The sequence below is a fragment of the Mustela nigripes genome, chromosome 1, assembly GCF_022355385.1.
Source record: "Mustela nigripes isolate SB6536 chromosome 1, MUSNIG.SB6536, whole genome shotgun sequence".
In the NCBI taxonomy this organism is placed as follows: Eukaryota; Metazoa; Chordata; class Mammalia; order Carnivora; family Mustelidae; genus Mustela; species Mustela nigripes.
In genome coordinates this window covers 171,758,151-171,771,489 of record NC_081557.1, presented here as the reverse complement: position 1 = coordinate 171,771,489, position 13,339 = coordinate 171,758,151, and the positions used below count along the sequence as shown (strand labels likewise).

The following is a 13,339-nucleotide window of genomic DNA, read 5'->3' as shown; positions in this document are numbered from 1 at the left end:
TAGCATTCACTTAAATTTTCCAGAAAGATTTATTTCTAAGAACTAAAAAAAAAAAATAATAATTCCAAATTTATCTGCTGTAGATAAAAGTTTCAAAAGTATTAATGTGCTAAGTACTTTGAAACTACTTTTTCATGCTCCTTCATGAGCAATACAGAAAAGCTGTACTGGGATGAGGCTTAGAATACTAAGTAATAGAACTATAAGCATATAACGTTTACATATAGCTCACAATTTTTTAATCCGATAAACTTCAACTGACCTCAAAAGTCAATCCTTTCATAACTCTTCCCAAATTTCGAAGCATATTAAGATCTACTGCTTGTATTCCACTAAACTGTTTAATTACTATGGCAACAAATACATTTTAACATGATGCAAGCAATCAAGATGTTATTCAATTAACAACTCCAAAGATTTAATATGTGAATCATCGAATAATCTTTTGGAATGGAACTCAGTGATATTTACCACACCACAGTACCAAATTCACTGTTAGGCTCCCTAAACATGTGAACTTGATTCAGAACTGAACGCCCCAAAGGAAATCCAGAAAGAACTACTGTAAGGAAGAAAAGGGGAAAATAAGATGTGAGAGTAAAAGTATAAAGATAACCAATGACCAAAGATATACCTAAGGTAAAAGGGGAAACCTTCCAGTAGTTTGTCTATCAACCTACACATTGTTTCCATCATAGACATTTGAGACTTTTAAATATCAAAACAAGTGTAGGACAGTTGCACTATTATTTGTTCTTTGGACAATGCCATCATCACGAGGCTCACGAGGTTTCTTACAAACCAAGAGCAGAAACTCTGGCTGTAACTCTAAATCCAGTTTCAACCCAACATTTCTAAAAAATCAAATAGCCTCCCTTTCCAAGTTCTAAAAACACAACCGCTTCTTCCTGTGAAAAAGTAGTTTTCTTTCTTTTTTTTTTTTAAGATTTTATTTATTTATTTGAGACAGAGCAAGAGAGAGACATGAGCAGGGGGCAGAGGGAGAAGCAGGCCCCTCGCTGAGCAAAAAACCTGATGTGGGGCTCAATCCCAGGACCCTGGGATCATGACCTGAGCCAAAGGCAGATGCTTAACTTACTGAGCCAACCAGGCTCCCCGAAAAAGTAATTTCCCGAATATTTGTTCATTTTATATATATTAATGGCCAACATATTTATTAATTCTGCTGCAATTCTATTAATCAAGAAAGATAAATAAAACCCAAATCACTGACATAGACAATACTATATGCTACCTCAAACAAGTATTCAAGAGTTAACCAAGTATTAATATTAGGTATAGTATGCTAGAAAATTTAAGCAAAGATGGAAATATCATTCTTTCTGAGAACAAATACGTGTGGGGGGAAAAAATCAATGGCAGGGAAATGGTCCTATTATCACAATATTCTAACTTGTTATCATAGTTACTTCTTGATACTACACTAGCAGTGGGGATCAAAAATCAATTTCATTTGTAATGTCCCTACCCAGGATTCTGAACATGTAACCAGGAATCTGAACAAATATATATTTATAATGAATAACATCTTTTTTTAATGATAAATAACATCTTAAACCTTTAGAGTTTCTTTTAAAATGTAAAATAAAAACATTCAGTAAAACTTTCAAGATTCCATCTATGTTGAATGAGAATTGAACATGTCTCCAGAAATTTCTTGAACTTCTGTTCTCACGTGAACAGAGCTGTTCCAACTTGATTCATAATCAAAACCAAAATTTGCTAATCAATTATTAATCGTTATTAAAGAAAATGCTTTAGTAATTCTTACATATACAAGTGAAATGCAATAAAAGGTACTGTTTTCACAAACAAAAGGCAAAGATTTTGAAAGGGGGTGTTAATTTATAAAAAAGGTCAAAGTACTGTTCCACTAACCTACTTTTTTTAAAGATCAGTTACATATGTAAAATCATTTTTTCTATATGAAATCCACTCAGTTTAAGCTTAGTTGTACCTTTTAGCTTCAAAAATAGCCCTGTTTTAATAAACACAGCTGCTCTGTTACAACTTAAAGAAATAAAACATTTTATTTTAAAAATTCCAAGTATGCTTCAAATGGAAACTGCCCATTTATTAAGCACCCACAGAGTTCCAAACATTGTACAAAACATTAAAACGTTTGTTCATACTCTTAGAGCAAAATCACCTATTCTGTTGCACTCATTTTTGCATGGCATTGACATTTTAATTCCACTGTCAGAAAACGATCAGTTCTTCAAGATTTGCTCAAGAAACAAATTTCTGATCCATAGAAGTAGTTCATGTAGAAAGTTTCTCTGCCAACTGTTATACTTAATGTCCTCTCCCTGATTAAGAGAAAATGAAAGTATTAAGGCTACAGAAAATCAATTTTTAAAAATTCTTATTTATTTTTTAAAATTTCTTTTCAGTGTTCCAGAATTCATTGTTGATGCACCACACCCAGTGCTCCATATAATAGGTTCCCTCCATAATACCCACGACCAGGCTCACCCACCTCCCACCCCCCATTCCTCCAAAACCATCAGTTCCTCAGAGTCCAGTCTAATGGTTCGTCTCCCCCTCCAATTTCCCCCAACTCCCTTCTCCTCTCCACCTCCCCATGTCCTCTGTATTATTTCTTATGCTCCACAAATAAGCAAACCATATGATAATTAACTCTCTCTGCTTGACTTACTTCACCCAGAATATCAATTTTTAATAGCATGATACCCGAAATCTCAAGTTTAAAATCAGCATGAGGTCTTAGACTGTTTAGCCAACCAATTTACCACACTTAACTGTCATTCATATTATACCTTTTTGTTTGTCAAATTAATACGGCAAAACAAATTAGAAGTAGGTGAAAAAATTCAAAAGGCAAAGCACAGAAGAGATCAAAATAAAGCTATAAATCAGGCTAAAGCAAAGAACACCACGGTTTCCATACACTGGAGAAACTAAAATAAGACTGAATTAAAATTTAAAATGGTAGATAATACCAATTCAGAAATTCAGTGATTCCAAGATTTGTTTTTTCACACTCACCTCTGAAACCACCACCCCCCCTTCCTCCTCTGAAGCCTCCACCTCCTCTTCCACCTCTGAAACCACCTAAAAATAAAGGAAATATTTATAAAATTATTGTAGCCTATCCTACTCTGATAAGTCTAATACCCTAGATTGCAACTTTTTAAACAAGTATTCTGGTTTAATGAATTACAAAAACTTGTTACTTTAAAGTTCCATTCAGCCCTACTGTTAAGTGTAGGAGTACCTCAACTTTTGCTTAATTACTTTTTCAATTGAACTAAGGATGTTTATCATAAGAACAAAGGGTAGCAGATGGAGCTGATTTCACTCTGGAGAGCCTATAATAAAACAATTATTTAAAGTTAATTGAGCTACATTATGGACGATCACTGATGCTCACATGTTGACTAGAAAATGTAAAATTTTTAATTATTTAACACACATTTAGCTTCCTATTTCAGTCTCCATTTTTAATTCTTTTCGTGGTAAGGAATGATGAATTATAACAAGAGGAAAAACAAACATATTTCTAAAATACTGGTATACAAATATACAAGTTTTAAGAAAACATGAATTCTTTTCGTTATATATGAGACTGAATATAGAATGGGAGGGGGATCTCTAATTAGAGTCTCAAAAATATTTAATAGACATATATTCAGATTTCTTAAAGAGATTATCTCCTAGCTATGTGGACCCAAAAAAGCACATTTAGAATGAAATAACTAAATTGAGAAAGACAAGGGTAAAAACAGTTCTCTCCTTTCTGTTTCAGTAACAGAAGATATCCAACCAGTCTTCCGCTCCCCTTCCTACTAACTTGGCTCTGCCGTCATCCCACCACCCATCCACCACCCCACTACTAACAGATCTAGCCATACTCGATGCTGCTGCACCTTATCCCCAACTCTGTTCATCGTCTAACCACCCACCATTTTATACCTTATAAAATGCTCAACAAAACATGAACAACCCCAAAAAGATAAAATCCTTCAAAATTACACTTTATTAGATTTTTTAAATGAGTTATTGAAACTGAGCACTATTACTCTGACAATCTGCCAAGATTTGAAAATAGCTTTTCTAAAAAAAATAAATAAATAAGCATAAAGGAGGTTTGCTTACATAAAAAATTGAACTGTACTATATGAATTGGCTGCTACTTTGAAATCTCATTAGAAAATTTCCCCCCAAAATAACTTACCACCTCTGCCACCTCTGCCACCTCCGCCTCTTCCTCCTCCTCGACCTCCCCTGCCACCACCTCTTGGAGGGCCCTTCTCACCTGGAGGTCGAGGTAAAAACCTCTGCAGTGGCAGCAGTTTATATGGGTCTATATAAAACTGGAAGTATAACAGAAACAATTAGTGTGACGACTTAGGAAGCATTACAGTATAATCGTTAAGAATCTACTCACTAGACTTAAAAGGCAAAGACTTAATTTCTTTGTGCCTTAGTTTTCTGATCTATCAAATCAAGAAAACAAAGTACCTACCCCAAAGTCTTTGTGAAGATCCAAAGAGTAATGTACACAAAGCACTTAAACTTCATACACAATAAGCATTTACATGCATACAAAAAACCCAAGACCAATTCCGTCTCATTTCTCCTGATAAATGGATGCCTTCCAAAAATTAACTACCTCTTCACTCAAAAGAATTGCCCTAAAATGAAAACTATTAAAAATTTAACATTAAAATTAAAAATGAGGCACATACTAGTTATTTCAAAACTTTAATAAAGGATCAGATCAGTAACTATTTGCTGAACATACAAAGTCATAAAGGATATGCATCAACTAAACCCACTCTATTATTTGGGATTAAAGACATTTTTCATAATAATGAAACATAATGAGGTATAGTTCACAATTTTACGTAAAACACGCATAAGCAGTTTCATATGGTAATGTATCACTTATAAGATGTCTGACTCCCTCTTTAGATACCACCTTATCACTCTTCCTTTCAAACCCATTCTCTCAAAAATACTGTCTTGCTCTGCACCGCCCAATTTAGCAGTCATTAGCCACATGTGGCTATCCAATTAACAATTAAAAATTCAGTTCCTGAGTTACTTTAGTCACATTTCAGGTGCTCAACAGCTACAAATGGTTAGTGGCTACTATACAAGGTAGATATTTCAATCATTACAGAAAATTCAATGAGACAGCCTAGGCTAGATAAGGAAGATCTGAACCTAAACAGAGAATCTAGAAATGGGGAAAGGCAGAATGTACCAATTTAGCATCCGTGATAAAAAACAAAACAAAACAAACCCACTAAATAAAAAATCCACAGGGGCGCCTGGGTGGCTCAGTTGGTTAAGCGTCTGCCTTCCGCTTAGGTCATGATCTCAGAGTCCTGGAATTGAGCCCCACCTAACTGGAATCCCCACTCTGCCCCTCCCCCGTTCATGCTCTCTCTCACTCACTCTCTCAAATAAATAAAATCTTTAAAATAATAAATATTCAAGTAAAAATATCATGAAAAAGGGCAGGCATCCAGATGGAATTTAAGTGGGTACTGCAGGTAAATTCCTTTTTTCAAGTCACTAAATGAGAAGCCTGGCTCTCAGGCCCACCTAAAGCAAAAGTCAATTTCCCAGTGGGTACTTGCCAGGGTTCCTACAGCCAGTAGCAGCCACATGCCAGCAACAAGGCACTGTCCCCATCTCATCAGTGAGCCCAGCATTCCACTGGCTCCATGACATTTTGCCCTCGCTGTTGCTAAATCCAAAGAACACTCTACAGCAGCATTTTGCCACAGTTGAGCATTTCTGCTCTTCTGACTTTGGTGAAAACCACTTTTATAAAACTCTCCTGGTTTGTGTCCTCCTTTACTGATGTGACTTCTCAGTCTCCAAGAGAGAATATTAATTTAGGAGGTATCCCAAAGCTCTTTTTCTCATTCTTTCTTCTTAGACTGTACCATATATTGTCTGTACAATGACAACTTCCAATTCCATCTCTAATCCAGGCTCTTCCTTTGAGCTCCTAACTATCTGAGTATCTCCTAAGTGCTTCAAATTCATTATGTCTAAAACTGAATCCACCATCTTCCCCCAATTCCCTTCTTCTCCAATGTTCCCGATTTTGGTACATCCACAAAGATGCTGAAATCAGACATGTGAAAGATGGTGATTTTTGAGAGAGCATGAGCAGGGGGAGGGGAGGTAGAGGGAGAAGCAGACTCCCTGCTGAGCATGGAGCCAGCTGCCAACCAGGGGGTTCCATCCCAGGACCCTGGAATCACAACCTGAGCTGAAGGCAAAGGCTTTACTTAGCCACCCAGGCACCCCAGATATTGCTAATCAACTACCAAGATCTATCACTGCTACTTCCTGTATCTCTCATGAATCAATCCACTTTTCTCCATTTCCACTGTCACTACCACCCTAGTCCGAAATATCATCTCTTCCAGGATTAATCCAATTCTCTGTCCTGCCTCCTTTACATACTGTACTAACCCCTTTCCAGCATCCTTTTATTTTTCCAGTACTCTTTTTTAACATAACTTCACTGTATTTATCCTAATATTTAAAAACAAATATTTAAACAATTTAAACAATATTTAAAAACAAAACTAACGCTTAACTCTTTCCCACTACTTTGAACGCCTACCTCTCCAGTCTCATTTAAATGTTCTGTATCTGAACTATACTTCTGCTTTTTCAGATCCTTAAATTGCCTGTCTCAGAGACTTGTACAAACTGTTTTTCTCTACTTGCAATGGGCTTCCACCTCTTTGGCTAGCAGTGGTTCCCAAGTGTTAGCCTAATATATCAAAATTATCCAGGAGCCTCCCTTTTTACAACTGAATCCTGATCCCTACCTAAGACTTACTTGCTCAAATTTCTAAGAGTGGGGCCAAGAAATGATGACCTTAAAAGCTCCTGTAGATATTTGTTTTTTTTAAGATTTTATTTATTTGACAGACAGAGATCACAAGTAGGCAGAGAGGCAGGCAGAGAGAGGAGGAAGCACACTCCCCACTGAGCAGATGGCCCGATGTGGGGCTTAATCCCAGGACCCTGAGATCATGACCTGAGCCGAAGGCAGGGGCTTTAACCCACTGAGCCACCCAGGCGCCCCTCCTGTAGATATTTTGATGAGCAATGAGGTTTGGGAATCACCTCTAGTCAACTTTCAGGTCTCGGCTTCTAGTTCACTTCCTCAGAAATCCAATATATTAAATTTGGTCCCACTACTAACATTCTCATAGCAATCTGTATTTCTCCTTCATACCAAGTATCAAAATGTTATTGAAATATTTGTGAAATCATTTAATGTCTGACTTCTCCCAAATAATATTTCAAAATTTAACATTTTACTTAGAATTTTAGGTCATGTAAGCTTTCCAGTAAGAGCTTTACATAAACTAAAAAACACATTATAGCAGTTATAGAATTTGCTAATAAATATTTATTTTAAAATAAATGTTAAATATTAAATAATTGGCTTTTAGAGATCAGTTAAGTTCAACATCTAAAGTACAAAACATCTGAATTTAAGAGCTTCACTAGTGATACAGCAGGGGATTCTCAAGTGCTAAGTAGCACTGTCCTAAGGAAGGTCATTCACTTATAAAACCAAAGATCCTAGTTATCCTAAGCTTGACTCACCTTCTGCAGTTTTTTAAAGGAAGATGCCTTCATATTTTCTGACAATTTAACAGAAAAATACTATTAGTTGTATTAAGGAATAAGCAATTAAGATCAAAAATAACCTCATGAATTCATATGTAATTATAAAAACAAAGTCATATGGGAATATTTAGGAAAGGTAAGAAGTGAGTTTCCAAGAGAAAATGAAGTTTTTGTTTTTAAAACTTTTAATTCCACACTACTCCTGTGGCATCATCATAATCAAAACAAAGTACCTTAATCCTGTAGCACTTATCCAAATGGCAATCATTTCTAAAACCTTCCAAAAAAGGAAGTCACTCTTATAGGGTCTTTTCAATATTTGGAAATACATCCTCCTCTCTTGATTCTCCTTTATGGTCCAATCATAGCAATATTCTGTCCAATTTAATGAAGCAGGAAGTCTAATTAAATCAGGACTTAGCTCCAGAAAAAGCAAATGGTAACCTTCGAATGAGATCACTGGGTAATAATTAATTAATTTAATCTAATTAAAAAGGATACAAAATCTCTAAGTTGTCCAAATATTTCATCCACTTTACCAATCTGTTCTTTGTTCTCTAAATAAACTGGAGCATTGAAATAAGGCACCTTATTTTCATCTGTAGTACATTTACAAACTATGTCATCTTCACAGGGATGCAGGAACTCTCCTAATACTGAAATAGGACAAGAAAATGTTAAAATATAAAACAATTTCAAATGATATTGACTAACATCATCTGGAAGCTTTCTTCTTGGCTACCTGGGATTTCACTTTATCTGTTCTCCTCTGAGGCCAAAAAGAAAAAAAAAAGCCCCAAACTCCACACTAGCTATGTGAACTGCAGTAAGATTCTTATCTCTGTTTCAGTGTCCCCATCATTAATAAGGACTAATAACAGTACCAACACCTAACATACAGTATTATGAGGAATAAACACAATAATAAATGTCAAGTGCTAAGAAAAATGCCTGGCACATTAAAACCAACCTGTAACAGGTGTTTTATTATAATAATAACTATTATATTAAACACCATGCTTACACTCTACTGTCTCTTTTCATTTCCACAGTCCCTAACCGTAAATCAAGTCTTTGTTCTTTTTCTCCTCCCCTTTTATAACTTCCCATTACCTCCTCTACACCAATGACTCCTCACTCTTTTTTCAGAGAAGTGTGGGATCTCAAAATACCATTATTTCTGACTATCACCCCATACAAAAATACTCATCACCTGCAAAACCTGCAAAACCAATTCTTCATCCCTATCACCCAAGCTCAAAACCTGGAACCTTTTATTCCCAAGTATTATCCAAGTTCTACTAAATTTGTTTCCACTGGAATCTCTCTCCCATCAAACCCTTCCTTTTTTTCCCTCACTTCCATCCCCCTCACAGTGCACCACGCCTGGATCATTGCATGCTGGGGGGCTAGGACCTATGACTCTACCCTTTGCACTCTTCAAACCATGTTGCACAACTGCTTTTGAGGTCCAACCTCGTCTTTATATTAAACTCTCTTCATCATTTCTCCTTTTTGATGTAGGTTTCTCCTGTCCAATCTGTGTCACATTCCGCGGCTTCCATCCCACCTCATTGATAATTACTTCAAAACTACTCTAATTAGGTCTTCTTCTTGGCTTCCCCTCTATAATTTCCCTTCCAAGCAATTTATTTCACACTTCTCTTACTTATGAACAGCAACTGAGAGCATGGGCTTTGGAGTCAGAAAAGCTTTGTATCTCAAATTGATCACTTATTACTATGATCCCAGAGTTAAAGAAACCTAACTCTGAATCACAGTTTTCTTACCTGTAAAACGGGAACAACAGGAGTAAATACACAATACTACCTACTTAATAACTTCGTTTTCAGCCCAAGCTCAATTTCCACCTCCACGTACGCATTCTACGTGTTCTTTTGCTTTCTTCATCTTCCCTTTCTCATCACAGCAATAAAGCATTATTTTAAGTCAGTTTACAGCATCTCCAGAACTGACTCCCCAACCAAGCAGCAACTTCCGTAGGAGAGCTGCTAGAGGTATCTTTCAGCATGTAACCCCCGAACTTAAACCCATAACCTCCGCCCCAAGCAGACTAACAAGCAGGCTAAGATTTAAGGCGACATACAAACTACATGTTCCGGAGGTCCTTGGTCCTGGCCTTTGTTAAAGCCTCCGCGGCCACCTCCTCGTCCAAATCCTCCTCGGCCGCCACCGCCGCCTCTGAAATTCCCGCCTCCGCCTCGGAAATGGTTGTTGCTGCCGCCGCGATTGAAACCGCCACCTCGATTAAAGCCCCCCCGACCTCCTCCTCGAAAAGACATGCTTACTTTACCTGTTGAGAAAAAAAAAAGTGCGTACCATTGGGTCGCTGTGCCGTCTGGGTGCACCACCTAACCCCTCTGAGCCACGTTTAGAACACTATACGGGGGGACAATAATAAATACAGCAACCTTGCCACCTCACGCACGACCAAGTCGCTAGAGATGAACCTAAAAGGTGAGGAGAGTCACCTCCCCAGAGCCTGTGCGCGCTGACCGGACCACTCAGCAGCCTCGGCGTCCCCGCTTAGTACCTCCTCCCAGAGCAGGCAGGAAGGTCTTCACAATGCATTCCCTTCCTCCCCCCAACCCTCCCTCAGCTGGGTTCCGGGTCCAGCCATTTTCGGACCCTTCTGCTCCCTACTCCAACTCACCGACGCCACGTGCACCTCCAGCCCCGCTGAGCACGCCCACCTGCCCTGTACTTCCGCTATGCACGAGCCTCCTCGGCCACCGTACCCGCACTCACTGAGGGCGAAGCGAGGAGGGGTGTGGTGCGGTGGGAAATGGCAAGAAACTCGAAGGACTGGTTTACAAAAAGCCAATCACCAGCAGAACCCGGGGCGCCGTCGCCTTTCAGAACAGCCTTTTCCGCTGGAAGAGCAGCAATACTGACTTCAAACCCCAGTTCACGACAGGTCAACTTGCCTTCACCTACGTAGGAAGTGACGTTTAATAGTGGCGTCCTTTGAATGCAAAGAAGCTGCAGGAAGTGCCATCAGGCTGTTGCCCTGGGAGATGGCTGGCGTTAGTGATCCGCCGCCTCTCCCGGGAGCCTGCGGGTTCTAAGTGGCGGGGGACTGGCCGTGAGCCCTGGCTTTTCAGGCGGTGAAATGGTCTCCTCGTTCGTCAATTCATTGCCAGCCGCAGCAACTCTGCAGCCCACATCTCTGAGGAATTTTCAGCTGTGCTCTGCCCAAAGGTGGATCTAGTGGCATTGCAACCCCGTGCAAGGTCTTCCTGCGTTCTTGGGAGCGCTTGTTTCTCCCGGAACTTTTGAAGTATGTACGATTGTGAGCTGACTGCGCCTGTCTTCTCCTACGGTTTCATCAGTTAAAGGAAGAAAAGCTAGGTGTATGTGTATCTTAAAAATATTGTTTTCTTTAAAAGTATATTTTATGTCATTGGGGAGGGTATGTGCTTTGGTGAGTGCTGTGAAGTGTGTAAACCTGGCGATTCACAGACCTGTACCCCTGGGGATAAAAATATATGTTTATAAAAATTAAAAAAAATTTAAAGTATAATTTATGTGACAAAAGCCAAATATGTTTATCTTTTGCACCAAAAGGTTTATTGTCAAGTTGTTTTTGTTTTTGTTTTTAACATGCTTTAGTTAATCTCTACACCCAACATGGGGCTCCAACACACAACCGGGAGATGGAGCGTGGCAGGCTCTTCCAACTGAACTAGCCTGGAACCTCTGTCCAGTACACTTTTAGCACTGACAGACTCTGGACCGTCTGTGCTGCAAGCCCCTCTTCCCCTTTAAGCCCTTGATATCTAATTTCAGCTTCCAGTGTAATTTCTTTTCCAAAGAAAGCTAGTGAACCATTTATTAAATTTGGGTGGTATCTTTTTTTTTTTAAGATTTTATTTATTTATTTGACAGACAGAGATCACAAGTAGGCAGAGAGGCAGGCAGAGAGAGAGGAGGAAGCAGGCTCCCTCCTGAGCAGAGAGCCTGATGTGAGGCTCGATCTTAGGACCCTAGGATCATGACCTGAGCCGAAGGAAGAGGCTTTAACACACTGAGCCATCCAGGGGCCTCTGGATGGTATCTTTTACACCAGAATTGTCTGAGACCTTACCTTGGTATTTGACACAGTCGAATACTGTGCCTCTGAAAGGGCAGAGATTGGAACCTACTTCAGAGGCTAATTTTGATTTGGATACAACGTTGTAAACTTCACTATGAAATGCTAGAAATCACAATGTCTTCTACACTAATACATAAACTTCTTGAGAAAGCCCCTAACAATCCTATGTATGAAAGGAACTTAATAAATATATTTTTTATTCAGATTTGGTAAATGTACTTACTGCCTTGCTCTATTTTGCTTTGCTTCATCTAACTTTTATGTTCAGTGTTTAGCTCCATTTGGTGTCCACTGCTAACTAACTCACTGTGATGAAATCATTAAAGTTTTATAAGACCTTCCAGATTATCTGGTGCCCCTTTATTTTACTTATTGTCAGTAAAGAACTAACATTCAAGAAAGTGAAGTAACTTCTCCAGCCAGTTAGAGGGATAAAGTAGAACTTTAGATTCTCAGAGTCTTCAGTCCTTTTCTGTCCCCGCTCCCCATTTATTACTCTTCCCAAATTGTGCATCATTCCAGCCCCCTGTCAGCCCTCACAGTAGCATCATACTCCTCGTTTCTGAATCTTTGGACTCAGGTCTTTGAGCACTCTCCTTTTGTCATTGTTAGCATCATTGCCACCCCAGCCTTGATTGATCTCTTTTATCCAAAGCTGTCAATTTCTATTAATTCCTGGAAGAAAGCTTTGTGCTGTCATTACAGGCATCTTGTTGTCATTACCATACTTCTGTGTTAATTCCTACCCTAAATCACTCAATATAATCTGTAAGAATTGAAAAGTCCATAATAAATGGTTCCATGTATAACTTTTCTTCCATCTGTATTGAATATGATGACATACTGACCTAACTAAAATGGCTTATTCTCAAGCCATCCTCAAGACCTCAGAGAGCTCTCCACATCCTTCAGAAAAAAATCTAGAGTAAAATGTCTCCATTGATTAGGTCCTGTAGTGATTAATTTTATTTCCTTCCTATGTTGTACACCATCCCTCTGCTTAATCAGGCCTGCACGACTGCCTTGCTTCTCTTTCTCCATTGTTGTCATATACTTCCTGCTTAGAAAAGCTTCATTTCCTATCTACCAGACCAGCTGTTTTCTATCTTTTCCATCCTGGAAGAACCCTTAAAATAATTTTCACATTTTGGAAACCCCTGCATAAAAATGTTATAAGTGTATGTGTGTTGTATGTATAGATATATACATAATAGATGTATATATATATATATATATATATATATATATGTATGTATGTGTATATATATATAGAGAGAGAGAGACACACACACACAATTATAATTGTTAATGCCCTTTTTTAAAAACTGGTGTGACCAAGTGGGATTTATTCCAGGGCTGCAAGTTTGGTTCAACATCCACAAATCAATCAATATGATACAATACATTAATAAAAGAAAGATAAAGAACCATATTATACTCTCAATAGATGCTGAAAAAGTATTTGACAAAGTACAGCATCCCTTCCTGATCAAAACTCTTCAAAGTGTAGGGGTAGAGGGCACGTATCTCAATATCACCAAAGTCATCTGTGAAAAACCC

At 38.4% G+C, this 13,339-nt stretch overlaps 1 protein-coding gene across 6 annotated transcripts; it reads right to left on the bottom strand.

Moving 5' to 3' along the window:
- Positions 1–2,025: 2,025 nt before the first annotated feature.
- On the bottom strand, positions 2,026–11,246 carry GAR1 (GAR1 ribonucleoprotein). Of its 6 annotated transcripts, none has more exons than XM_059377245.1 (7): positions 10,422–11,246; positions 9,770–9,976; positions 8,164–8,318; positions 7,639–7,698; positions 4,220–4,358; positions 3,031–3,096; positions 2,026–2,330 (listed from the first exon to the last, which is right to left on the bottom strand). In XM_059377245.1, exons 2-7 carry the CDS (start codon positions 9,963–9,965, stop codon positions 2,317–2,319), a joined length of 630 nt encoding a protein of 209 aa, XP_059233228.1. In that variant the 5' UTR covers positions 9,966–9,976; positions 10,422–11,246; the 3' UTR covers positions 2,026–2,316. The 6 variants fall into 6 exon arrangements, with proteins under 6 accessions (XP_059233228.1, XP_059233221.1, XP_059233205.1 ...); XM_059377238.1 differs by having other exon boundaries at positions 10,432–11,246; XM_059377222.1 differs by having other exon boundaries at positions 10,337–11,216.
- Positions 11,247–13,339: the final 2,093 nt, after the last annotated feature.